This window comes from Pipistrellus hanaki (genome assembly GCF_964339955.1).
Source record: "Pipistrellus hanaki genome assembly, chromosome: 4".
Lineage (NCBI taxonomy): Eukaryota > Metazoa > Chordata > Mammalia > Chiroptera > Vespertilionidae > Pipistrellus > Pipistrellus hanaki.
Window position 1 is genome coordinate 47,467,131 of NC_140506.1, and position 26,358 is coordinate 47,493,488.

Sequence of the window (26,358 nt, forward strand, 5' to 3'; positions counted from 1 at the left end):
GGGGGTGTGCAGGAGGCAGCTGGATGGTTCTCTCTCATCGATGTTTCTGGTTCTCTATCCCTCTCCCTTCCTCTCTGTTAAAAAAAAAAAAAAAAAAAAAAAAAAGAAAGACAGAAACAGAGCAGGAAAAGCCAAATGATAGAATGTGTGTGTAGGGAGCACCATAATTAAAAGAATGAGCTAATATCCCTGGCAGAGTGTGGAGTAAGGAATGAAGCTAAAATATGCAATCACTTGAAGATTTTTCCTGACTCTCCCTCCTCCATCTTTGTATACAAGCAACTACAACTACTTCCTTTTTTGTTTTTAGTTAAATATCTACTCTGAGTAAGAAAAAAAAAATGAGGAAATGAATTGTGTTTGAGGAAATGAATTGTCTAGAAAAGTAGAAATCATAGCATAAATATAGGTACCCCCAAAACAAGATGGCCTCTTTCTGGCCCTTAGCTGACTTCTAGTATATTCATGGTCCCACCTATTCGCCCTAAAGCAAAGCAAGCAAGTCAAATCAGTGCCATCCAAATATAATTTCCAGGCAGCTTTTTTATTTTCTCTTTTCTAATATGAATGCAAAGCCAAGGACCACTGGGCATTTCAAGAAAATCTTTTTCCCCCCACATTTGAGATCAATGTAAAACAAAAATTTACTCCAATGAAAACGGACAAATCAGTTAATAGAATGTGTAAATTTCCCATCATTTTAAGAAAATAAAGGGGGGGAAAAAGTATACATAATGCAAGACCAGAGATAGGACTTCCACCTATGGCTGAGTGCAATTAGCAAATAATCTTCCAAAAAAGAAACTAAAGAGCAAGACAAAATTGACAAATACAATTATTTTAATTCTCTGGTAATTGGCCAAATGGATATAACAATTTGATAATATTGTTCATTCACATTTGAAAAACTTAATTTTTAGGTAAGAACACAAGGACCCTGTGGCATTCTGGTCTGGAGCTTCTCTTCTAACCATCAATAACAGCTTAGATAGCACAAAGGTCCTCCCAGGGTGGGGAAGATCCTAGGACTAGAAATGAATCTGCTGTGGTCAAAGGGGGCTTACTTGAGTTTGAGTGGTAGGTAATGTCTAAGCCCATCACCGTGTCAGTGGAAGTGAAGATCTAAGAAGCTAGCAAGCAGGGAGAGCCACACACCACTATTAGCCCAAGGTCTTGGTCATAACTGGGACAAGCATATTCTTGGCTAGGACTGAGTATGTGCAATGGAGACTAAAGAGGAACAAAGCTAGCAGAGATTGCTGTGGCTGAACAACCATGGGCACAGAGGAAATGTGAAAGAGCACAGCAGAAAACAAAAGCTGGGACACAATGAATAACTGTAAACTTTAAATGTATTCCTCTATTACAGAGATCCATGAGGAGATGAGAGACAACTTACTGACCTGAAGTGTTTAATCACAACCACTGCCCAACCATCGGCTTATCATTTAAGCTACACAGCCACAGGGGCAAGTCCTAGGAAGGTAAATGTAAAACTCAAAATGAGAATCTTAAAAAAAAGAAAACCCAGATACATCAGTGGCCATACCTCACAGGGAAGATTAATGCCACTTATTTAGTTTGGGCAAATTACTAAACAAAGAAACTAGCAAACAAAGCAACAATGTTCAATGATTACAAAACCAGAATCCAGAGCTCTGACAATATATAGTCTAAAAATGTCCAGTTTTAAAGAAATTATGAGGCATACAAAGAAATGGTGAGAGAGAGAGAAGCAGTCAATAGCAACATTTTGAGTGCCCTTAGAAGTTCAATTTAAGCAGACTTCAAAGCAGCTATTTTAAATCTGTTTAAAGAACCAAAGATAACCATATTTTAAAAAGTAAGACAATGAATAAAGAATAAAGATTCTCAATAAGGAGACAGAAATTTTTGAACAAAATGGAAATTTTGAAGTTAAAAAGTCCAATATATATGAAAAGGTAATTCACAAGGGACTAGAGAGCATATTCATAATGACCTGTAGAAAGAATTGGTGAATTAAAGATAGTTAATGCAAATTACCCAATCAAAAAAAAAACTGAGAGAGAAAAAATATTTTTTTAAATGAGCAGTCTCAGAGACATTGGGGACAATAATAACCATATCAAAAAACGTTAATAGTATCCCAAAGGAGAGAGGACAAAGGAGTAGGAAAAAAAATATGAATAAGAAACAAAAATATATCAAATTAGATAAAAAACGTTAATCTACTCAACAAAGAAGTTCAAAAGACCCCATATAGGACAAATATAAAGAGATAGGTATCTAGACATAACACAAACTATTAAAGGACAAAACAAAGAAACTAAAAGCATCAAGAGAAAACTAACTCTTCACACACAGGTAAGCATCAATGAAACCATGGAAGCCAAAAGTCAATGTAATAAGAAATTCAAAATGCTGAAGGAAAAAAAAAATTGTCTGCCAAATATCCTATATTAAGAATAACTATATTTTGCTCTAACCGTTTTGGCTCAGTGGATAGAGCATTGGCTTGTGGTCTGAGGAGTCCCGGGTTCGATTCAGGTCAAGGGCATGTGCCTTGGTTGCGGGCATATCCCCAGTAGGAAGTGTGCAGGAGGCAGCTGAATCTGTTTCTCTCTCATCGATGTTTCTAACTCTCTATCCCTCTCCTTTCCTCTCTGTAAAACATCAATAAAAACATGTATTTTAAAAAAGAATAACTATATTTTAAATTGAAGACAAAATAAAACCATCACTTTAAAAACTGAAGACAAAATAAAGATTGAGAATTTGTTGCAAGCAGATCTGTCTTAAACAGTAAAGGAAATAAGGCAATTCTTCAATCTGTAAGAAAATAACACCAGCCTTTGCCAGTTTGGCTCAGTGGATAGAATGGCAGCCTGTGGACTGAAGAGTCCCAGGTTCTATTCAGGTCCTGAAGACTCCCAGGTTCGGTTCCAGTCAAGGGCACAAACCTGGGTTATGGGCTAGATTCCCACTGTGGGATGTGCAGGAGGCAGCTGATCAATGATTTTCTCTCATCATTGATGTTTCCATGCTCTCTCTTCCTTCCTTTCTGAAATCAAAGCATAGATTGTACAAAACAATAGCTATAATAATGTATTATTTAGTTTATAACAAGTATAGATATAATACATATGGCAGTAATAGCAGGAAAAGGAGGAAGGAATAGATCCAATTAGAACAAAGTTTCTATATTTTGTCAAAATTAAGTTGATATTAACTAGATGGTATTTAGTTGGTTGTGGTAAATTAAAATGTAGTATGTATTTTCCAGAGCAAGCATTTAGAAAATAACTTTTAAAAGGTAAAGTTACACTAGAAATTTAAATTTGGATACACTAAAAATATTCATTTAATACAAAAAAAGAGAAGTGATTATAGAAGAATGGAATAAAAAAGATAGGAGTCATATAAAAGTAAACCATAATGGAAAATGTAAACCTAACTATACCAATAAGCACATTACATGTGAATGGTTCAATCTTAATCAAAAGCAGGCCCAGCCAGTGTTGCTCAATGGTTTGATCCCTGTTCAGGGCACATGCCTGGGCTACAGGCTAGATCCCCAATCAGGAACCTGAAGGAGGCAGCCAATTGATGTTTCTCTCTCATTGATGTTTCTACCCCTTTCTCTTCCTCTCCCTAAAATCAAAAACATTTTTTAAAAAAACAGTAATTGTCAAACTAGATTAAAAAAGCAAGATCCAACTATGTGATCTTGTCATTTATGAGACATTTTATATTCAAATACAAAAAATAGATTAAAAATAGATAGAAAAATGATATTTCATGCAAACAGTAACTATAATAGAGCTGAAGTTACTATACTAATATTAGACAAAACAGACTTTAAGAAATAATATTTGAGGAAAACATGATATTTTAAAATGATAAAAGAAAAAATACATTAAAAAAATATAAATGTATAGTCACCTAAAACAAAGCATCAAGATTAATGGAGGGGGGGGGAAAAGAAAGAATCAAAAGAAGAAATAAATTGTTTATTATAGTTAGATATTTCAAAGCTCTGCTCTCAGTAATGGACAGGACTAAACAGAAAATCAGCAAGTTTAGAATGTTTAAATACTGTTCCCCTGTCCAATATAACTTACATATATAGATTATTTCACTCAGTGACGAAGGAGTACACTTTTTTTTTTCCAAATTCCAAAAAACATTTTTCAAAAGAGACTATATGTCACGTTATAAAAAGTCTCAATAAATTTGAAAGAAATGAGAGTATAAAATGTTCTAAGAATACATCAGAAATAAATTAGAAATCAATAGCAAAAGTAAATCTTAAAAAACAAACCAACATTTGGAAGTTAAAAAGCACACTTCTACATAGTCAAAAAAGAAATCATAAGGGATACTAGAAAGTATTTTTTTTACTGAATGATAGTAAAAACATAAACATGTCATATTTTATGGGATACAGAAAAGGTAGTGTTTAGAGGAAATCTATTAATTCCACCTACTTCAGAAAAGAAGAAAGATCACAAATAGATAAGATTCAAACACCAGAAAAAGAAGAGGAAATCACATCCAAAGTAAGAAGAGGGGCAACACAAGAGTACAGCAGAAATAAATAATATAGAAAAGATAAAAGCAATAGAGAAATAAATAAAAAGTTGGTTCTTTGGAAAGATCAACAGTATCTCACACCTTTAGCTAAATTGGTAAAAAAGAATACAAATTATCAAAATAATGAAAAATATGTCACTACTGAACATATAAAAATCAAAGGGTTACAAGATAAAACAATGAACAACTTTATGCCAACAAAATTCTAATAGACACATGTTAATGTCTACACATTAGGAATGGACATATTCTTTAAAAAGACATAAAGGACTAAAACTGACTTTAGAAGAAATGTGAAAATGGAATAGACCTTAAAACAAGTAAAGAAATTGAATTGCTAATTCAAAAATCTTCCCACAAGGAAAAGTTGTAAGAACTTCATAGGTAAATTCTACAAAATAATACTAACATTTCACAGACTTTCATAAAACAAAGGAAAGAAACCCTCCTAATTCCTTCTATGACAGTATTATTCTGATAACAAAGCCAAACAAACACACCACAAGAACATAAAACTGCAGTCTAACTGCCTATATTAAAAAATTAAGATCTAAAATCAATATACTAACCTTTAACCTTAATAATCTAGAAAAAGAAGCCAGCAAAACCCAAAGCAAGCAGAAGGAAGAAAACAATAAAAATTAGACTGGGAATAAATAAAAAGAATAAGAAATTAATAGGAAAAAATTATAAATACTAAAGTTGATTCTTTGAAAATATGTTCAAATGACAAAGTTTTAGCTCAAATTACTAAAATTAAGAATGAAAGAGGGGACATTATTGCTGACATTAAAGAAATCGATTATAAAGAGATACTAAAAACAATTGTGTCATCAAATTATATAACCGAGATGAACAGACAACTTCCTAGAAAGAACCAAAGTACTGATATGAGTGAGGAAGATTTTAAAAATATGAGTAAACCTATAACAAGTAAGCAGATGGAATAAATTACCAAAAACTTTCCCACAAAGAGAAGCCTAAGGTCAGATGGCATTTACTGGTTGGTGAATTCTACCAAAAATGAAAGAAGAATTAACTCCAATCCTTCACAGATTGTTCCAAAAAACAGAAGAGAAGGGAACACTTCCCAACTCATTTTCTGAAGGCCAGTATTACCATGATACCAAAACAAGACAAAAACATTACAAAAAAACATAAACTGTAGACCAATATCCCTTATACATATAGAGGCAAAAATACTCAAAATATTACCAAATATAAATATTCACTTATATACCATGACTAAGTGAAATTTATCCCAGGAATATAAGGTTGAATCCAACACAGGAAAATGAATTAATGTAATAGACTTTATTAATAGAATAAAGGACAAAAAAAAATACATGATAGTTTAAGTATATTATAGTATATTAGAAGGAAAATGTGTTAAAACTCAACACCATTCATGATAAAAATAACTCAACAAACTAGGAATAAAAGGGAACTTTATCAACTCCATAAAGGATAAATATAAAAAACCCACAGCGGTTTCATACTTAATAGTAAAAGACTGACCTTTTCATTAAAGATTAGGAACAAGACAAGAATGTCCATTTTTAGCACTCCTATTCAACATTATATTGGAAGTTCTATCCAGGACAATTAGGCAAGAAAAGTAAATATCCAGATTGCAAAGAGAGAAGTAAAACTACCTACTTATAGATGACAAGATCTTGTATGTAGAAAATCCAAAGGAATCCTAAAACAAACAAAACCCTCAAATTATTGGAGCTAATGAATACATTCAACAGTTTGCAGGATATGAGATTATCAATAGTATTTCTATACATTAGCAACTAACAATCCTACCTAATAAAAGAGTAATATGCAAATTAACCATCACTCTGCTACACCCACAAGTCATGTCTACAAGCCAATACGAGCGAGTATGCAAATAAACCCAATCAAGATAGCTTCGGCCACAGAGAGCAGGAAGGAGGCTTGGGTTTCCCAGGCAATGGAGGAAGCCAAGCTTTCTGCCTGCTCTAGCCAGCCTAAGCCTCCACTCAAGGCTACAAAGTTTTAATTATAGAAGGTAAACAAATCCAAACAGAAATGACTGCCAGTCATGGAGTGAGCAGGAGACTTGGCTCCGCTCCAGGCTACAAAGTTTCAATTGTAGAAGGTAAATAAATTCCAGATACCAGGGCCTCCACTTGGGTAGCAAGGGGGTGTGGCCGACCTGCAAACCACCACAGACCCCTCGCCCAGGCAACCCCACACCCCAAGGGAACCCCCACCCTGATCCGGGACACCCTTTAGGGCAAACCAGCTGGTCTCCCCCATGTACCAGGCCTCTATCCTATCTAATAAGAGTAATATGCAGATTGACCATCACTCCAACACAAAAAAATGGCTGCCCCCATGTGGTCAAAGATACTGCCCCTATGTGGACACAAGATGGCCACCACAAGATGGCCAGCAGGGGAGGGCAGTTGGGAGGCACCAGGCCTGCAAGGGAGGGCAGTTGGAGGTGATCAAGCCTTCAGGGAAGGGTGGTTAGGTGACCAGGCTGGCAGAGGAGGGAAGTTGGGGGCAAACAGGCTGGCAGGGGAGCAGTAAGACACGGTCAGGCTGGCATGGGAGTGGTTAGGGGATGATCAGGCTGACAGGCAGAAGTGGATAGGGGCAATCAGGTAGGCAGGCAGGTGAGCAGTTGGGAGCCAGCAGTTCTGGATTGTGAGAGGGCAGTCGGACATCCCTCATGGGGTCCCAGATTGGAGAGGGTGCAGGCTGAACTGAGGGACACCCTCAGCCCCCGAGCACAAATTTTGTGCACCGGGCCTCTAGTTTGAAAATAAAATTAGAAAAAACAATTTAACTTATTAATATAATAATGCCCAATAGAATAAAATATTTAGGAAAAATTTAACAAAAGAACTGTAAGACCTGTTCACTGAAAACTATAAAGCATCGCTGAAAGGAATTGAAGTAGACCTAAATAATGAAAATTCCATGTTTATGGGTTGAAAGATTTAATATTGTTAATGTGGCAAAACTTTCCAATCTACTGATTGAATGTAATCACTATCAAAATCCCAGCTGCCTATTTTGCTGAAATTAACAAACTGATCTCAAGATCCATATGGAAGTGCAAGGAACCCAGAGTAGCCAAAACATCTTGAAAAAGAACAAAGTTAGAGAACTTACATTTCCCATTTTCAAAAATTAGTAAAAAATTACAATTATCAAGACTGTGTGACAGGATAGGCATAATGATAGACATGTAATCAATGCAATAGAACTGAGAGTTCATAAATAAACTCATACAATAACCAATTGATTTCTGATGAGGGTTTCAAGAAAGTTCAATAGGGAAAGACTGGCCTTTTCATGAAATGTTCCTGAGACAACTGAATAGTAACATGCAAAAGAATGAAGTCAAACTCCATTATAAGGTGTTGAAAAATTAACTCAGAATTGATCAGAGACCTGAATATAAATGCCAATATATAAAAAATATTAGAAGAAATCAAAGGTGTCAATCTTTTTTACCTTAAATGCAAACTGAGAACACATGAGATACAACTTAAGAGCTCACCAGAATGGCTATAAACAAACAAAAAAAATAACAAATAAGTGTTTGGGAGGATGTGGAGAAAATGAAATTCCATTTATTGCTACATGAGAATATAAAGGTCTCTCCCTTGCCTTGTCAGAGATATTTCCTTAATAGCATTTGGCATTAGGTAGCTAGTTTTGTGATCTCTCCCACCAAACGGCAAGCACATGAAGATGAATTCGGTCTCTTTCCTTCCCTTGTCATTCTATGCAATCTACAGCCACTAATTTGCTTACCACTTTCAACAACTAGATCTTAAAACAGGGACTGCACCTTCTTTATTTTTGCATCCCAGAACCTAATCTAGTGGATGACACAGAGGAAGTACAAAAAAAGAATTGAATAAGAAATCTCAAAGCGTGGTACACAGATCCCTAGTGGAGCCTCAATATTCTTTTAGGGGGTTCTCAAGGTCAAAGCTATCTTCATAAAAAACATTATATGAACCAAAAGGTTTCCCGTTCGGTTCCTGGTCAGGACCTAGGTTTCGGGTTAGATCACAAGTCGGGGTGAGTATGGGAGGCACTTATCAATGCTTCTCTAAAAATCAATGGAGACATATCCTCGAGTGAGGATTAAAAAAAAAAAACCACACACAACTTAAATCAGTTAAGTATTAAACTGTTGCATTAGCTGTGTTCCCCAGTGGGAAAATGGACAGTAAATTCAGCATTGCTGCTGAATGTTAGAAACAACCTCTTACACCTGATGGCCAGTCAGAGAAGAGGAAATCTTAGCAAAAAATTAATGAAAGTGACAGGAAGAAAAACTATCATACTAACCAATTAGTGATTATGTGCTCTAAGTAGAGCAAAGAAGAGGACTCTTCTTGGAAATGAGAATACTTTTCCTGGAAGCATGATACAAAAGAAAAGAGCTCTAAAGTTAGATTCTTAAGACCTAGCTTCTGATTCAAGTCACAAGTTTCCTGAATTATGTGGATAAGTTAAATCACCTCTTTAGTCCTAATGTAAGATAAAGGAAGTTAATTTAAATCTTTTGCTTAAAAATTTAACTGTGATTCACAGTAACAAACACATTTTATGTCCAAAACCCGAAGCCACACATAGCCGAAACAAAAATGCAGGCTAATAGTCACCAAACTGATGGGGCTGTGACCTGAAAAGCATTGAATTGATTATCTCTACAATTGCTTATTAAAAACAACAAAAGGGGATAGGGGTGCCAGATACACAAAACTATAATATCTTGATCTTTTTAACCACAGAGGTATCTTGGTTAATAAAGAAAATAGAAATTCAAGTCAGGCTATGGTTGTCAATATTACTCAGCTGTTAAGAATTTAAACAGCTGGCCGAAACCAGTTTGTCTCAGTGGTAGAGTGTTGTTGGTCTATGGACTGAAAGGTCCCAGGTTCAATTCCGGTCAGGGGCATGTGCATTGGTTGCGGGCACATCCCCGGTAGGGGGTGTGCAGGAGGCAGCTGGTCGATGATTCTCTCTCATCGACGTTTCTAGCTCTCTATCTCTCTCCCTTCCTCTCTGTAAAAAAATCAATAAAATATATTAAAAAAAGAAAGAATTTAAACAGCTAAATTTAGAAATTTAGACACATTTGTGTTTAATCATGTAATATCAAAAAATCAGTTGCTTAGCTACTGTTTGCATGTTTCAACTGTTCCTTGAAAGACATCTTTTGATTCCTTTAACAGTTCTTGGGCTAAAAAAAAAAAAAAAAAAAAAAATATTATAAAGTACTAGTGACCTGGTGCACAGATTTGTGCTCACTGCAAGGAAATGAATTACAATGTGGCTGGTGGGGTGGGACTGGGTGAGACAGGCCAGACACGCCTTGGAGCCAACCTCCCATGGTCTCTCCCTGGCTGGCCGCACCTGGGGTGGCACTGTGGCTGGAAGGGCTTCTGCAGAGTGAGTGGGGTTCCTCTGTCAGATGGGGGTCCTTTGGCCTGGCCTGTGGGGATCAGGCTGAAACCAGCTCTCCAACATCCCCCAAGGGGTCTTGGAGTGGGAGAGGGCACTCTGTAAAGTTGCTGTCATACAGGGTGTGGAATGCAAACACAAGGGTGCAGTAAATCAGATTCGGGGCCTATAGTGCCCCAGCAACAACATAACCCACAGCCTAAGGTGGAACCATGTGGCCCTGTGAGGAGTCAGGCTCCCTCCTCTCTGGTTTCAGGGGGTGTCACCTGAGAACTGCTGCTGCCAAATCACTGCAGCTCCACAGCTCCTGTGGTGAGTGACTGCCCCTGGTGGTCAGTGCCTATCATAGCTACTGGTCAGATGGACACTTAGCATATTAGCCTTTTATCTATATAGATAAGAAGTTTTTCACCTGAGGGTATGTGCCTCAAATGATAAGGGGAGGTCAGGACAGGCTGTAAACATCAAGAGTTGAAATTTAAAAACACTTCTAAATTATAGCTTATGACAACTGTTACTTTCACTAATAACATTATACCAAGTGCTGGGGTGACATGGCTCTCCTCTAACGTGATGTTAGCTCAAGGATTGCCCATGGACCTGGTTGAAGAAGCTGTTTGAGATTCTACTTATCCTCCTCCCCTGCCTTCCTTCCTTCCTCCTCTGCCTCAGATTGTCAAACCTGTATTGAGGCCTGAAGACAATTTCTTCTCACTCTTGCTCCCTTCACCTTTATCTTTCATTGGCCCTTTCCCCCAAAAACCTCTTGCATATATAAACCTCTCTTGGCATCTGCTTCTTTGATTTGAGCCAATAAAATGCTTACAAGTCCACCCACTATATTAAACTTTATTCATCATTATTTCATTTAATCTCCACAAAAGCCCTATAAAGACATTATTACTATTCCCATTTTAAAAATAAGGAAAGAGTAGAAAAGCAACTTTCCCAGTGTCCACAGTGTTTCACAACCAGTGACAGAGCTGGAATTAGAACTCAAGCCTGTTTGACTTCACAGCTGTAGCCACAGACCTTATTTTAAAGCAATTCAACTTTATTAAACAACCAAAAATACGAGGCCGATCTCTAGTTTTTCTGATGCCTCTGTGCTTTCACACATTATCACATTTAATCCTAACAAACCCATAAAGTTAATTTCACCATTTTACAAATGAACAAAATGGGGCTCAAACCACTTAAGTAACTTGTTCAAGATCATATTATATAAGTTCATGAGTTTGAGCTCATGCTCATGTGGTCTCTGAATTCAGCTGTTCCACATTATGCTCTTTTGCCTAGTTAATCAAAATTAGAATGGTCTTTTTCTTTTTAGTTTTAGATAATTTTCATGATAAATTTACTCAGCAAAAAATCTGCAATGAATTTAAACGGACGTATATGTCTGTTCTCAATTTCTGGGGGGGGGGGGGGGGGCAAATAAGCATAAATATTATAGGCACCCTCCTAGCTGAGGATATTTCCTGAGCTGCCTCTCCCCTTGTTTCCCTGTATTTTAATCAAAGTTTGATGAGCTATAGCAGGGGCATCATTTCAAAAAACCTGTCTCCATTAACGTATCAACAAGGGCAGCTGGGAGGCGGTGTTGTTTTCCCACTTCCAATTTAATTGTGCTGATTTTTTGCCTTTGCCTCCTGACTCAACTTGGGTCAAAAACTCCCCTTAACCAGCTGAGAAGGTGAGTCAGCAGTCTGCGGAATCATTACTTCTAATGACAAAACCCTGTTTCCCAGCCTATGAAAGGACTCAGCCTCGCAGGAGTCTGCATTATGCCTGGCAGAGAGGGACGTTGAGCAGCCTGGACGTAACTCAACAGTATTCGAATGCTGGAAAGGGTGTGGGATTTTTTTGTTTATTTGTTTTGTTTTCTGTAAATAAGGCATCACAGAATGTCATGGAACAGAAAAGGGGGATCCTGGAGGACCAGGGCCCAGGAAGGTGAGGCAGATTTACGTCTAACCCCAGCACGGGGGATCCCAGAGTTACTCTTGGGAAGGAAGAGCCTGAGGGTCCTCTATCCAGTTCACCCGGTGACTTTAGGTAGGAAATGGAGGCTCAGAGAGGACAAAGTGGTAGATCACAGACATCAGGAAGGGGCAGGAGACACAGAGGAGAAAGCAAGGAGTTAAAAGACCTCAGACCATGAGAGAGGCTCAGAACCCCGCTGCCATCACAGCTGGGTCCCAGTGCCCAGCCTCCATCCTGTGGACTAGATGTTTGTGGACCCATCCCAGTGAGTCCATATCCCCTCAGGGTGGAGGCCAGAAACAGGGGGACAAATGGCTCTGAGTCCCCTCCTACCTTTGGGCCAGCCTAAGCAGAGTTCACTGGAAAGAGACTGATGTTCCCCAGCCAAGAGGGGACCCGATGGAGGTAAGTGGGCAAGTAAAGACCTGGGGCTGGAGTGGAACTATGGGCAAGTTTTCATTTCTTTTCGGCTTATCTGTATATTCCTATATTTCTGTAACAAATGGGTATTATTTCTACAAGAAAGAAATCCAATACTAAGCCCATCCTCCCATACTATCCTGGTTATACCCACAAATCACTGCTTATTAAGAAGCCTAATGTCTTGAACCTGACCACACTGCTATCCAGAGCTTGCCCTGAACTCGTTTTTTTTTTTTTTTTTTTTTTTTTTTTTTTTTTTTTTTTTTTTTTTTACCTCTATTATTAGCCTTTACCCATTCTACTTATCTGAAGTGAATTAGTCACTATTCTCTTTTCTGACACCTTTTCATCCTCCAGTGGAATTCTTCCATCTTGTCCCTTTACCAAAATCCTCACCATTACTTTCTTCATGATGACTTTCCTCATTTGTCCTCCTGGGAGCAAAATTTGTCTGTTTTCCCAACATGTTTTGTGTTCATAATATGTAAGTTATTCCTCCTAGTACCTATTTGTGTTTATAACAAGAGGAAAGACTTGTCACCTTTCCAAAGCATTTCTATATCGACCAATTTTCTTTTATGCTCACAAGATTAAAGGGAAAGAGAATCAATATTTACTTAATGGCAACTGTGTGTCAGACAGTGTGTTTGAGGCTTTATATGTATCATTTCACTTAACCCTCACAGCATTTTCATAGATCTGCTTTACATATGAAAACATAAGCTCACAAGTTCATTGACTTACTGGGGTCTTACTGGCAAAAGCATGGGTGAGATTTTTTTGTGTGTGTTTTAATTTTTTGGTCTTGTTCTTTCTATTAGGGAAGCATAATTGTACATCTACTAATGTTGGAGATACCAATAAATACAGGTAAAACTCCACTCAGTTTTCTAGCACACTAGGACTGCTGTATTCAGTTAATATTTGGGAGCCAGCTAAAGTCAGAGGATTTTAGAGCTGGAAGAGACCTGATAGATCATCTAATCCAACCTCTGTATGTTATAGATGAGAAATATGATCTTCAGAGAAATAAAATTCCTCTGTATACATGTATCTAGTTAGTAGAGGAGAGGAGCCAGGAATTAAACCCAATTCAAGGCAGTATAGCAAAGTGGTGAATAAATGGCCTTTAGTGTGAGCATTGTTTCAAATCACAGGTCTGATACTTCAAGATTGTGTGTAGCCTATGATTTACAGATCTTATCTTTGTTTTAGTTATTTAAACTGTAAAAGGAGGATAACATATGTACTGTGAGGATTCAGTGTAACGAAATAGCAGAAAGTAAGCAACAGTAAATATTAGGTATTCTCTTATAGCCTGTCTCACTATCCGATCTTATTTACAGGATACCACCATTGCCGTTTTTAGATGACTGAAGTGGACATACTTCCAGGACAAAGTGAGCAAAAATAAACATGCATTTATTTATGTGATAAGTCCCCTTTAAAAAACAGAAATAAAAGATAAAAACAGCAGAACATTTTAAAATGAAATTGTTTATTCAATAAGTGTTTATTGAGCCCCTACTTACTATTAATAATATGTCAGGCACAGTGCTAGATGCTGGCTGTGAGATAAGGAAAAAACTGATATCTCAACCTTCATAAGCACTGAAATGTAGTTAAAAACAAAATATCACTGCCCTAGCCAGGTAGCTCAGTTGATCAGTGTTTCCCAAACTTCTCTCATGATGAGAATCACCTGGTGGAGTTGTTAAACCACAGATTCCTGAATCCCAACTAAGAAGCGCTAAACTAGAATTTTTGGGAACATATAGGTAAAATTGTATACTTAACTAGTGCTCTAAGACAGATTTTATATACAGAGCACTAAGTTAGGTATGCAATTTTACCTATATGTTCTCAAAAATTCTAGTTTAGCGCTTCTTAGTTGGGATTCAGGAATCTGTGGTTTAACAACTCCACCAGGTGATTCTCATCATGAGAGAAGGTTGGGAAACACTGGATTAGAGCAGTGATCGGCAAACCGCAGCTTGTGAGCCACCTGAGGCTCTTTGGCCCCTTGAGTGTGGCTTGGCTTTAGAACCACTTCTTCAAAATAGACTCTGCACATGGCCATGAAGTTTCAGTCGCACTGTACCTGCGCACCTGCACGTGGTATTTTGTGGAAGAGCCACATTCAAGGGGTCAAAGAGCCACGTGTGGCTTGAGAGCCGTGGTTTGCCGACCACTGGGTTAGAGCATGGTCCTGATATGCCAAGATTGCAGGCTCAATCCCGGTTAGGGCACATATAAGAAGCAACCAATGAATGCATAAATAAAGTGGAACAACAAATCGATGTTTTTCTATCTCCTTTTCACTCTCTGTGTTTCTCTTTAAAATCAATTAAAAAAAATAATCATTGAGATCTACCCATGGGGCATGAAAAGCAAATATCTTGCATATAGTTAATACAATATAATAAAGTACACATCAGGATGAGATTAGTTACATAAACAAATATAAGCAATCTAGAGATTATCAGTAATATATTACTGATAATCTCTAGATTGCTTATATTTGTGAGGATAATAAAACTGGCCAAGTATCAACTCAGAAATAATATATATATATATGTCTTTCAATAAAACAAGATACTCTTTAGAATTAAGTTCTGTTATTTCCAGTATTGGTCATTTCAACTATATTTTAGTGAATTCCCTGACAATTAAGTTATTTCTATTTCTCTACATTAAGTAGAATATTGGAATGGGTATGTTTAATTAAGCATATTCCCTTAAAATGTGTGATAATCACCATCTGTCTGAGAGTTATATGAGCAGGGGAGAACAGTTTTGTAAATAACCAGCAAATAACAGTTCTTGAAAGGGCATTATGAAGTTTAACTTCATAAATTTGTGATCATTCTTTCTCCATACACACACATGCATAAGCATGTATGTATATAAATATGTGTAAAAAGTTGCCTAAAGAGATAGCTGATGTTCTGGACATAGAGTTACTAATATACTGATAATCTCTAGATTGCTTATATTTGTTTGAATTAGGATAATAAAACTGGCCAAAAATCAACCCATATATAATAAAACTGGCCAAAAATCAACCCAAAAATCATATAATTGATGTGTCATACCCTATGTTAATCCCTGAAATCCCTAGAACATTCCTTAATCCTTAATACATTAACATAAAAAATTAACCCCTTAACTCTTTAATGCAAGAATGTGATATACTGTTATTCAATTTTACCTGAGACTGAAAATGATTCATTTTGATTATTATGAAAGGAAGTAGAGAGCACAGTAACAGGGCCACGTGTATACTCGGGTAGACTGGGTTCAAATGGCAATTGCCATTTAATTGTATAATTTGTGGGAATGTCTTCGAGTCTCAATAACACATCTTTGAGTTCCAACATAAAATGTTTGCAAAATAGGGATATTATGGTTTTTCTTGTAGAACTGGGACAAGTTTGAATAAAATAATGAAAGTACAATGTTTGCCAGACAATAACTGTGTTTAATATTAGTGATTGGCTATATTAATTTGACAGGTGATACCACAAATCAAGAGCAATGGTTTAAAAATCACTGCCTGTGTAAAAAACATGTTGCTATATGGAAACATGTAACCTCCATTAAATTATTACAATCCTTTCAACTGGAAAACATACAGGGAAAACACAAGATTTGATAAAAATGGCAAAAATGAGATGAAAGATTATAAAAATTTGTTGAACTATTATTAATCAAGATTGGAAGGTCCATGTGCTGTTCTAAACATGGTGCATTACTTTCTAAAAGTAACAAGGCACTTGCTGATGCATCAGAGGACTTGAATTGAAGATATTTATTGCATTTTTCTTTTTGGTAAAGCTATCCCTGAAACTTGTTTTGCAATTGGCTGTTTTAGAAAAAAAAAATTCAGCTGGCTTTTCTGTAGGAAAAAAAAGTGATTTAAATAAAAGGTGGTGAGTGAAAACTACTTACCTCAGGAAACTGCATTACTCAAGAAGGACAAGACTGCATCATGTTTTGTTTTAAATCTTCGGCTGAATGAGCACTTTGCCTTTTTACAACTTTTCTGGCTACCCCAGACTTCCATCTAAAATTCTCCTAAATCCTTCAGTATTGAGGAAGCATGGATCAGTGAGCCAGTACTCCTTCCAAGAAAGTGCACCTGCTTTCTGATAACTGTTATTTCCAAAACGTAAAGCATGCATTTAAAAGCCCACAGTTTAAATTTTAATCTTGTTCTCTACCTCATGAGCTCACAGCAACAGGGAAAATAAAGACCATTCTCACACAGCAGCGAGGATGTTGAATTGATTCTAGACCAGGCACGACCCTCACACCCCACTTCCAAAATGTTTGTAAAATGTGTCCAGGACTGCCTTGCTTTTCAGACACTGCAACCCAGGGCAATGTAAACAGTATTCAGGAAAAGTAGCGTAAAAATCGGCTCTGGGAAATTGGGGGTGGAGAAATCCGGCCAACAACGGGAGGGTAAGAACACTTTTGATTATTAGTAGAGACACTCGGCAGCAAACCGAGTTGCAGTACACGGTGTCTTCACCCTTGCAGAGGGACGTTTGCAGACGGGAGGCTAATTTCCAAGTTGGAGATGGATACTGCCAGTGGAGAAGATAGAAAGCCGCGCTCCCAGGGCCTTCTCCAGCAGGACAGAGGGCTAACCACCGCAGGGAGGGATGGAGACTCCCGGTCCCACCTTCTCCCGCTAGCTCCTGGGTCCAGCCAAGATGCGGTACGGTGCCCTGGCCGGAAATAAACAGGCCTGCTAGGGGCAACGCTTAAAAGTCACTTACCGGTATCCCACCTCCAGCGCTGCTCTAGCAGGAGCCACGCCAGCCCCCACCTGACAACGGCTGGCAGGCGTCACTGGCAACCAACCGGAAGTGCTACAACAGCTTCCGGGGCCGCGGAGCGCGCGGCGGGAAATTATTTCCCAGAGCCCGGATTAGCGGCGGCGGCGGCGCAGCCAGTGCTGCGGCAGCAGTCCTCTTCCCTGGTCCCCACTGCTGCCATCTGAAGGAAGCACTACAGTCCAGCCTGGAAGGTAAAGGGCCTCCATTCGGAAGAAACAGTGTCCTCTGCCTCCGTGGGGATGTTTGTTTCCTCTGCGCCCCCGAAGTTTCCGCCGCTCCCAGTGGAGACGTTAGGAAGGGGCGGGGGTGCGCGGCTGCAGCTGCTCGTCTTCCCACTGGCCCGCCCGCCTGGGCTCCCCCGCGTGGGGGCGTGGTAGTGGCAGACCCTCACCTGCTCCACCAGCCCTGCGGAGGCCATGGCCCCAGCCCCTCTCTGCAGAGCTGGGCCGGGCATTGCCCCCGCCTCCTGTGTGCGCAGCTCCGCAGCCCGGTCCCCAGCCGGCCCGGCGCTCTAGGCCACCTGCGCCTCCCGTTTCCATAGAAGCCACGGGGACGCCTTTCCCAGAGCCCCCAGATTCTTGGCTGCTTTCTGGATTTTCTTCGCATCAGTCGCAGCAGGTGGCTGGGCGCTCCCAGGCCCACCTCCCTGTGACGAGGGAAATGATGTCATTCTTTTCTTCCTAGTGGAATTTTTAAACTCGTTCAAGTGGTTCTGCAGCAACTACTACTGTGGGTCTTTCAATAGAACACGCACACAGGCACATGCAACACGCGCGTTTCCCTGAAGGTGGGGAGGGTCTGGGTGCCTGTGGGTTATAATATTTTAGCTACTTAAGAAGGCTGGGGACAAGACTTGGTGGTAGTTCTGAGATTTCTTCCACTGATGAAATTGTGGCAAAAGATTGGCCTGTCTCCGGTACTCCCTATCAGAATTTGACCCAGAAATTAAGTGGAGCTTGATGTGGGAAGCTCCAAGCTCTTTATTTTTAAACAAATGACTATTCTAGAGAATTTTACCATTGAAACATTAGGAATTAAATTTTAAGCAGTTTTTTACAGTGTACGAATGACAGACACGGTGTACCTTCTGAACTTTTTCATTTGATAGTAAGTTATGCCTCATTTCCTAGAAGTATCTTTTGATATGCAAGATGTTCCCATTTTAGAAAAAGTTTAACCCGTATTGCAGGTGTTCAGTATATAATTGAGGGTTTGGGGTAGATTTTTATTTAATTTGATCATGTCTTCTAAGTTAACCCAAAGTATAATGTGTATATTGTAAATGTATACTTGAATGCATACACTTTTTAACTACTTGAATGTATGAATTTTTATTGTAAAGCCAGTCTTCAATAATGCAAATAAGCCCCTATTAGAGCTATTTTCTAAATCCACAGTTTCTCTTGACTTATGTACTTAAGTTTATTTACATGTTTGAATATTTTCCTGCTTCCCTAAAGCAAAGAACATAAATCAGGTATAAGTCTTTGAAATGGTGCTCAAATGTGGGTATTTTTCATAATCAAAATTCAAAACTCTGAAGATTTCATAATAGTTATCCACAATTTACACTAATGTCTAAAATCGTTAGGTTTTAGAAAACCAGTATATGGCTTCATTAATTAGACAGTATTTTCTTAATTATTCTAAGATAAGTCTTTTCATTACTTAAAAATTTTTAAAAATAAAATCAACAATTCCATAGATCTTCTGAATAATAAAAGCTAAAGATAGTGAAGAACTGTATTTTTCAAATATTAATTATCTTTACTATTGAGATTGATTCTTAAATATGCTAATGGGAAATATATGTTATAAAATACCTTATATACTGTTTACCTTTTAAGGACATCTTGCTGCTTAAAAGTAAAAATATTCTTAAAGCTTTTAGGTTCACATAGTTTAATTTTTACTTTATATCAAAATTATTTGAAATAATACACTGTTTTTTAAAGTTAGCAATTGTTACTTTATCATTGAGTAATAGTTAAAAAAAATTTTTTTTGATGAAGAAAAGCCCATATGAATTAATCTAGTGATTAATACCAAATCCATTTTGAGAGAGAAATAAAAACTTTATTTTTTGATTAAAAATGGCACTCTTGACTTTCTAGAAATGCTTAGAAATCCTAGATGTTAAGTGTTATTTTTCTGAAGTTACGTTATAATTTTTTAAAATATTTTCAGTGATATTGATGATCTAAATGTCCCCCCACCCTCATAGTAGATTTCTTTTCATGCAATGTATTTTTTTCTTGCACTAACTGAAAATTGATTGCTTTGTTAAATTATATTGTGATTAAAAGTGTTAGACAAAATTCTTATAATTGACTCAGTGATATTGCAGAAAAGCATAGTTTTTTGCAGAAACAGATTTGGGCTTTTGAATCTTGTTTTCACCATTGACTAGCTGTGTAGCCTTGAGCTACAATAGTTTCTTAATGTCCCAAGTTCTCCAATATCCTTAATTTGTATATGAAGGGTAAACAGCACTTGCATTGTTGAGAAGGAAATGAACCAAAATATATGAAGTGTGTAGATAACAGTTCAGTTGAAATACAGCTTGTTCAACCTTAGACCTTATGCTCTTAGTAAGTAATATAAAGTTCTTAAGATACTGAAAGTGTGACTTTCACTCCCCTGCCCCCATGACTGAGTATCTACTGTCCATTCATTATTTTTGCCCTGAGTATCATACCTCTTGTTTTCCTTAAGGTCCCTCTATATCCCTAAAGATAGCATCTCCAGTCCTGTCTGTTCCTTATACAGTACTGGATATAGCTCCATAAACCTCTTAGCTTATCATTTCTTCCTCACTATATTTACTTTGCTGCTGTTTCTCCACTTCCTTCCTGTGTACTATCAAATATACCATCCAAGAGCTTAGTCATGACTGTTTATTTTCTAAATAATGTCATTGAAGTTAGAACATCCCCCAAGTCTCGCCACTGGAGACCTTCGTAAAATAAATTTATATTTGTATACACACACACATCCCATATCTTTGAAAGATGTGGCAGGAAACAGACAGTACATCTTTTATTTTTTTTTTTAATATATAATTTTATTGATTTTTTACAGAGAGGAAAAGAGAGGGATAGAGAATTAGAAACATCGATGAGAAAGAGTCATCGATCAGCTGCCTCCTGCACACTCCCCATTGGGGATCTGCTCACAGCCAAGGTACATGCCCTTAACCGGAATCGAACCTGGAACCTTTCAGTCCGCAGGCCAACGCTCTATCCACTGAGCAAAATTGGGGTGTGTGTGTGTGTATATATTGATTAATATATATATTATTATTGATATATGTTATTGATATATATGTTATTGATATATATTATTGATTATATGTATATATTATTGATTTATATATTATTATTGATATATACAATATTATTATTGATATGTATTATTGATTTTATATATATAATATATATATTATATATATATTATTGATTTCTTTTTTTTTTCTTTTTCTTTTTTTTAGAGGAAGGGAGAGGGAGAAGAGAGCTAGAAACATCAATGAGAGAGAAGCATTAATCAGCTGCCTCCTGCACACCACCCACTGGATATGTGCCCGAAATCAAGGTATATGCTCTTGACCAGAATTGAACCCAGGACCCCTGAGTCCACAGGCCGACCTTCTATCCACTGAGCCAAACTGGTTAGGGCCAGACTGTACATCTTTTTAAAAAAAAAAAAAATCAAGAGGCCACTTGAATGTAATTCAGCCAAAGCAAAAAGGATACGAAATTCCTAAACTCCACTTGATGTTATAGCATTCAGATACAAATAGTATTTGACTCCTACAGTGTGAGTATTGGGATTTATGTCTACCTTTTGCAATATTGTTTAAAACAAAGATTCAACACTTTAACTGATCCTATTTAATTTTAGAACTTTCTTTCCCAGTTAAATTTCTTAGGTAACAGAAATCATGAAAATCTTCAAACTTGAATTCAAAGTACGTAACAATATTGGTTGTATTCCTAGAGGGAAATATAAAAGTTATTTTCCTTAGGTTTAAAATTAAAAAAAAAAAGAAGTAGATTTAAAATGAAAATAGTTCACTTGAGTAACAAGCATTAAGAAACTACTACTGGTTTGCCCTAAAGCATTAGCAGGGGTCTTCAAACTACGGCCCGTGGGCCACATGCGGCCCGCAGAGGAGTCTGATCCGGCCCGCCAGGTTTTTTGGGCAGTGAGCGCACCCGAGGTGTTACAGTAGGAATTAGTAGTTCATATAGTTCGGCCCTCCAGCTCTCTGAGGGACCGTGATCTGGCCCCCACTTTAAAAAGTTTGAGGACCCCTGCATTAGAGCCTTAAAACTGAAGACTATTCAGTGGCATGGAAAAAGTCATCACAATGTAATTTTATATAAAAAGGTACAGAACTGTATAATATTTAATTTTCATGATCTATATCTTTTCATACACTTGAATAAAACCTTCAAATCAAAATCCTTTCCCCATTCCCATATATTTTCACTGTATTACAGGGTGAAGGAATTTAGAAGTGATTATAAACTTTCTATATACTTTGTAGTATTTTTCAAATTTTCTTTAATAAGCACGTGTTAATTAAAAGACAAATCAGTAAAACTTATTTGAGGAAACATTTTCGTTCTTAAATACAAATTTATAAATTAACCTTTTTTATAAATCCCTTAGTGATCTTAGTTAATAGCATACAACTTATAAGATACATTATTTTCTCAAAGTTGTATGATACCCCATGACTGCTTATAAAATAAATTAGAATGCAGATTAGGAAAAGTTTCTTCTTATTTTTCTACCTTAGACCTCTTTAAAGCATCTCTTTAGCCTTCTCTCCCCCCCCCCCACCCCCCCTTTTTTTTGTAGTATTTTCTTCTTTAACCCAACTGTTGCATCCTGCACTTTCATCTCCCTCCTGGACCATATCTTTGTATTCATATCTGTATTTCTACCTCTACTTTCCTCCAAGTTCTCTTTTCAACATATTATGGCTATGTGTCATATTTTTAAACTATGTTCATGCTATGTGTCATAAAGAATTCATAGGACCTAAAAGCTAGTGCATAATGTTCTTAATTATGATGAGTGCTATAGGTTTATTTGCATTTCTGACTGGCACCAACTGCAAAGGAATTTGAGGCATCAGGGACAGGCCCATGTGGAAGATATTTTGGGAAAGTCCATACCACAGAGACAGTTGCTTGTTCTGCATAAATGCCGCAGAGGAGTCTGATCCGGCCCGCCAGGTTTTTTGGGCAGTTTTTTGGGCTGTTCTCAATCATTATCTCCTTAGTTTGTGTATTGTATGGTTCAAGGTAAGTGACCAGATTTTTTAAATTACTACAATATTTTACAAAATTACTACAGAGCATTTTCTTTAACTAAGAATCTACAATAGTATATAATTTTTATTTTTTGACAGTAAAAATAACATTTAATTGTTAAATAAGTGCTCATTTTGGTTTTTCTCTTTTATTGTATAATCTTGAAGGACCACCTCCTGTAAGTTCTAGAAAAGTATATGATTTCTCTAGAAATGCCATTGATATAATTGCATTGCAGTATATTTATTTTCTTTTTTGTCTTGGAAGACTTCTAGAAGTTAGCTCCTGATCCTCTATACCCCTTAACACATCTTCTACACAAAACTTGACCCTACTTTTAAGGTCTTTGAATTGTTTGGGTCATTGATAGGTAGTATACTAGTTTCGTATAGTCCTCTCTTTGGGTTTATTAGATATTAGGCTATTGTTTATTGTTAATCCTTCAGGGTCATAGGAAGAACCACTAAACCACCAATTTTATGATACATATTAAATATAAAAATCTGTCCATATATTTGTTCATGAGATAACAATTTTCTCATGAAACTGTGTAAATTACATCTATGACTTAGGCTATTAGTTTGTCATGTGATATGATATTAAGAATTGCTAAATAGTAATTTTGCTTCAAGTAGATCATTTTATTATAGGAAGCTATTAGATTAGATTAATGGAATTTGTTTTTTAATCTGTGCTACATATTGTGTGCCATCACTGGGATTTAAAATTTTGTGAAAGTTTAGCAAATAGCCCAGTTTTTCTGATAAACTTGTGAGTAAATATATATTTTGATTATTATTTTTTAATATTTATATTTTCATAATGTTTGAATTAGGACATTCTGTTTTTCCCCCTGCATTTCTTCCATTTCCTTATTTGCTCGTTTAATTTCAGTTTTATGTTTGTTTTTCAAAGGAAACTAATTGTTTTACAAAGCCTTTCCTATTAAGCACAGGTTATTTTACTGTGAACTATTTGACAGTATATTTCATTATAAGGACAATATAATTTAAGATGAAAACTTTGTATTATACACTGATTCTAATAAGTCTAAATAACTTAATCATCTTTGCATCAAACAGAAATATGTTAAAATGTCACCTCATTAATGATAAACATTCAAATTATAAAATAGCTATTAATTTGATCAAGAAGAGGATCATAATATGTTGGATGGCTTTTTTCTCACAGTTCTATAGAACATATGTTTAAATCTCAGAAAGCAGAAGGATAAAATTTAAAGGACAATGGTAAGTAAAACTTTTCGAGTTGTAGCATTACAGTGATTTTCTTACTGCTTTCTGTATATGCTCATTATTTAACACTGATTTCTCTACGCCAGATTAAAATCTTTCCTTCTTTGACAACATTTTTTTGTAATAGCTTCCTAAATAGCTATCTGGTATACATAAAATATATGTAGTAGGTAAAAATATTTATGGTTCTGATAAAATTTATGGTTCTGATAAAATGCCTTTCAAGAACACTAAAAACATTTTGATTTGCCTTTTCCCTTTATTACCAAGGAGATATTCGCCAATGCTGAATTTCACTTGTCTAATATTTCTGAAAGAGCCTATCATTTTCTAAAGGAAATTTGCTTAAGTGATTTGTTTAAATAACTCTCTAGAATTAATAATAGGAAGCACTTTCTCCCTAGTTATGATCATATGTCTTGTAACCCAAATGTGGCTTTATTGTATGTGTGCCAATATCTGTTCTGAATCAGATTAAGTCATTATTATTTCTTAAAAATAGCATATTCTTTGTAAAGTTTTTATGTACTACCGGACTATATTACTGGGTATTATTACTCAAGAGCTGTGTTATTTATAACCTATGAAAATGGTTTAAAAATTGGATGATTCACATAATTGGATAATAGTACAAGAAGCTACATACATTTTATTTATTGTTAATAATATTTGACATGTTTAATTATTTAATAAGACACCAGGCCTTATTAGGTACACTTTCTGATTTTGTACTGACCAGATTCTTGTAACTTTATAGAAATTTTGTTTCATTGAAAAGCTTTATCCTTAAAGATAGGGTCTATTCTGTATCTTGCATTTTAGGATATTAGAGGGTTAATCCATTACACCCTTTTTTTCTCTTTTGGAACCAAGAGAGAAATATGAAAGTCAGGTATATTGAGGTCAAAGTATCAGCTTTTTTTATTGAATAAAAATTATTTTGGAGGAGGTGACTTTGATATACAGCTGTATTGTGAATCTTAGTATATAACCTCTGAATTGATTTACCCATTCAGGCAGTCAATACAGGCTACTACTGGCAGCTCCTTAGGACATGTCAGAAAGCATTAATAGCAACGTCATTGCAAATATACAGATAAGCTGAGCAAAGCCTATCCAGTTAGTTCTTTCAAGTAATTTGTCCTCTCTAAGTCAGGGAGTGACAAACGAGAGAAAAAACAGAGGTGTTCTTACACTCACTGAAGTTTTTCCTCTTAGAAACTAAGCAAGGGAAATGAAGGGCCGGTCACTTTCAACCCTGGGTAATGTTTTGTTTATAGTTATACATTCTTTCAAATTTTACTGTTATGTGGTCCATATATATTTAAAATAAATGTATATATTTTAGTCTTTGAAAACAATTTCTAAAGAGGACATTTTTTACTTCACCAGTTGTCTGTTACTAGTCCTGGGTTCAAACAGTGCTGATTTTTGAGGTTTACATTTAAAAAAAATTTTAAATGTAAACTTATTTTTAATTGCCTTGAAAGAAGGCAAATACTATTACTCTGTCAATGACATTAAATACTAATATAGAGCTTGGTGGTAAAATTGTTAAAGAAATGGGAAGTAACCCCGATTGGTCTAATTCCTGCTTTCCTTATATATACTAATAAAAGAGTAAGATGCAAATTGTACCTTCACGAAGCCCACCGGCCAATAAAGAGTGGGTATGGCTGAAACCGGTTTGGCTCAGTGGATAAAGCATAGGCCTGCAGGCTGAAAGGTCCTAGGTTCGATTCCAGTCAAGGGCATGTACCTTGGTTGCAGGCATATCCCCAAGTAGAGGGTGTGCAAGAGGCAGCTGATCGATGATTCTCTCTCATTGATGTTTCTATAATAACTCTCTATTCCTCTCTCGTCCTCTCTGTAAAAATTCAATAAAATATATATATAAAAAGAATGGGTATGCAAATTAATTAATTCAACAAAGATGGGTTAATTTGCATACGAAAGCACGGGGGAGAGGGGGTGGTTAAGGGCTGGATGAGGCCATGGTGACAATACAGGCAGTCCACAATGCCCCAGCAGCGAAAGCTGTGCCAGCAGCCAGGGAAAGGAAGGCCTATTCTTGCATGAATCTTCGTGCATGTGGTCTCTAGTCCTATAATCAATGTGCCTAATATGCACATTGTCCCCTCCAGCAGTCCTTTGACCAGGAGACCAAGAGTTTGACCACTCACTATGATGTGCGCTGACCACTAGGGAGCAGCGCAGAATATGACAACATGGCAGGCATTGGTGATGCCGTGCTAACAGCAGGTGGCAGTGGAGGCGCTGCGGGCCCCAATGGGCCCCAACAAGAGCGGGACCGAGGTGGGATGGTGGAGCAGGTGAGCGGGTGGTGCCAGACCAAGGCGGGTGCAAATAGGCGCCCGATTGCCCCACTGATCACCCTGCAGATGGCTATGGGGGGCGGGGCCCCCACCCAGCTCCCAGGTGCTGAGGGAGCCAGGCAGAGGGCCTGGCCCTGACCTCACC

At 37.0% G+C, this 26,358-nt stretch overlaps 2 protein-coding genes and 1 long non-coding RNA gene across 8 annotated transcripts in view; 2 read left to right on the forward strand and 1 right to left on the reverse strand.

Annotated features, from left to right (window-relative positions):
* Positions 1-17,307, reverse strand: part of KIAA0825 — a 318,764-nt gene extending 301,457 nt beyond the window's left edge. Inside the window, exon 1 of one of the 2 annotated variants that reach the window (XM_084882631.1) lies at positions 17,238-17,307. The gene's annotated coding sequence lies outside the window, so the exon portion shown is untranslated. Of the gene's footprint in view, positions 1-17,233 lie in introns of both variants that reach the window. The other variant, XM_084882632.1, reaches the window with a different exon arrangement.
* The window catches only part of LOC311622019, a 1,104,806-nt gene that overhangs the window by 493,314 nt on the left and 585,134 nt on the right, over positions 1-26,358 (forward strand). The window lies entirely within an intron of this gene.
* The window catches only part of SLF1 (SMC5-SMC6 complex localization factor 1), a 62,399-nt gene continuing 53,390 nt past the window's right edge, over positions 17,350-26,358 (forward strand). For 2 of the 5 annotated variants that reach the window (XM_084882639.1, XM_084882635.1), the window contains exon 1: positions 20,400-20,480. In XM_084882639.1, coding sequence (XP_084738765.1) covers positions 20,415-20,480 — 66 coding nt within the window. In that variant the 5' untranslated portion in view covers positions 20,400-20,414. Of the gene's footprint in view, positions 17,489-20,399; positions 20,481-22,594; positions 22,613-23,812; positions 23,872-26,358 lie in introns of those variants that run through there. The other 3 variants (XM_084882636.1, XM_084882637.1, XM_084882638.1) reach the window with 3 other exon arrangements.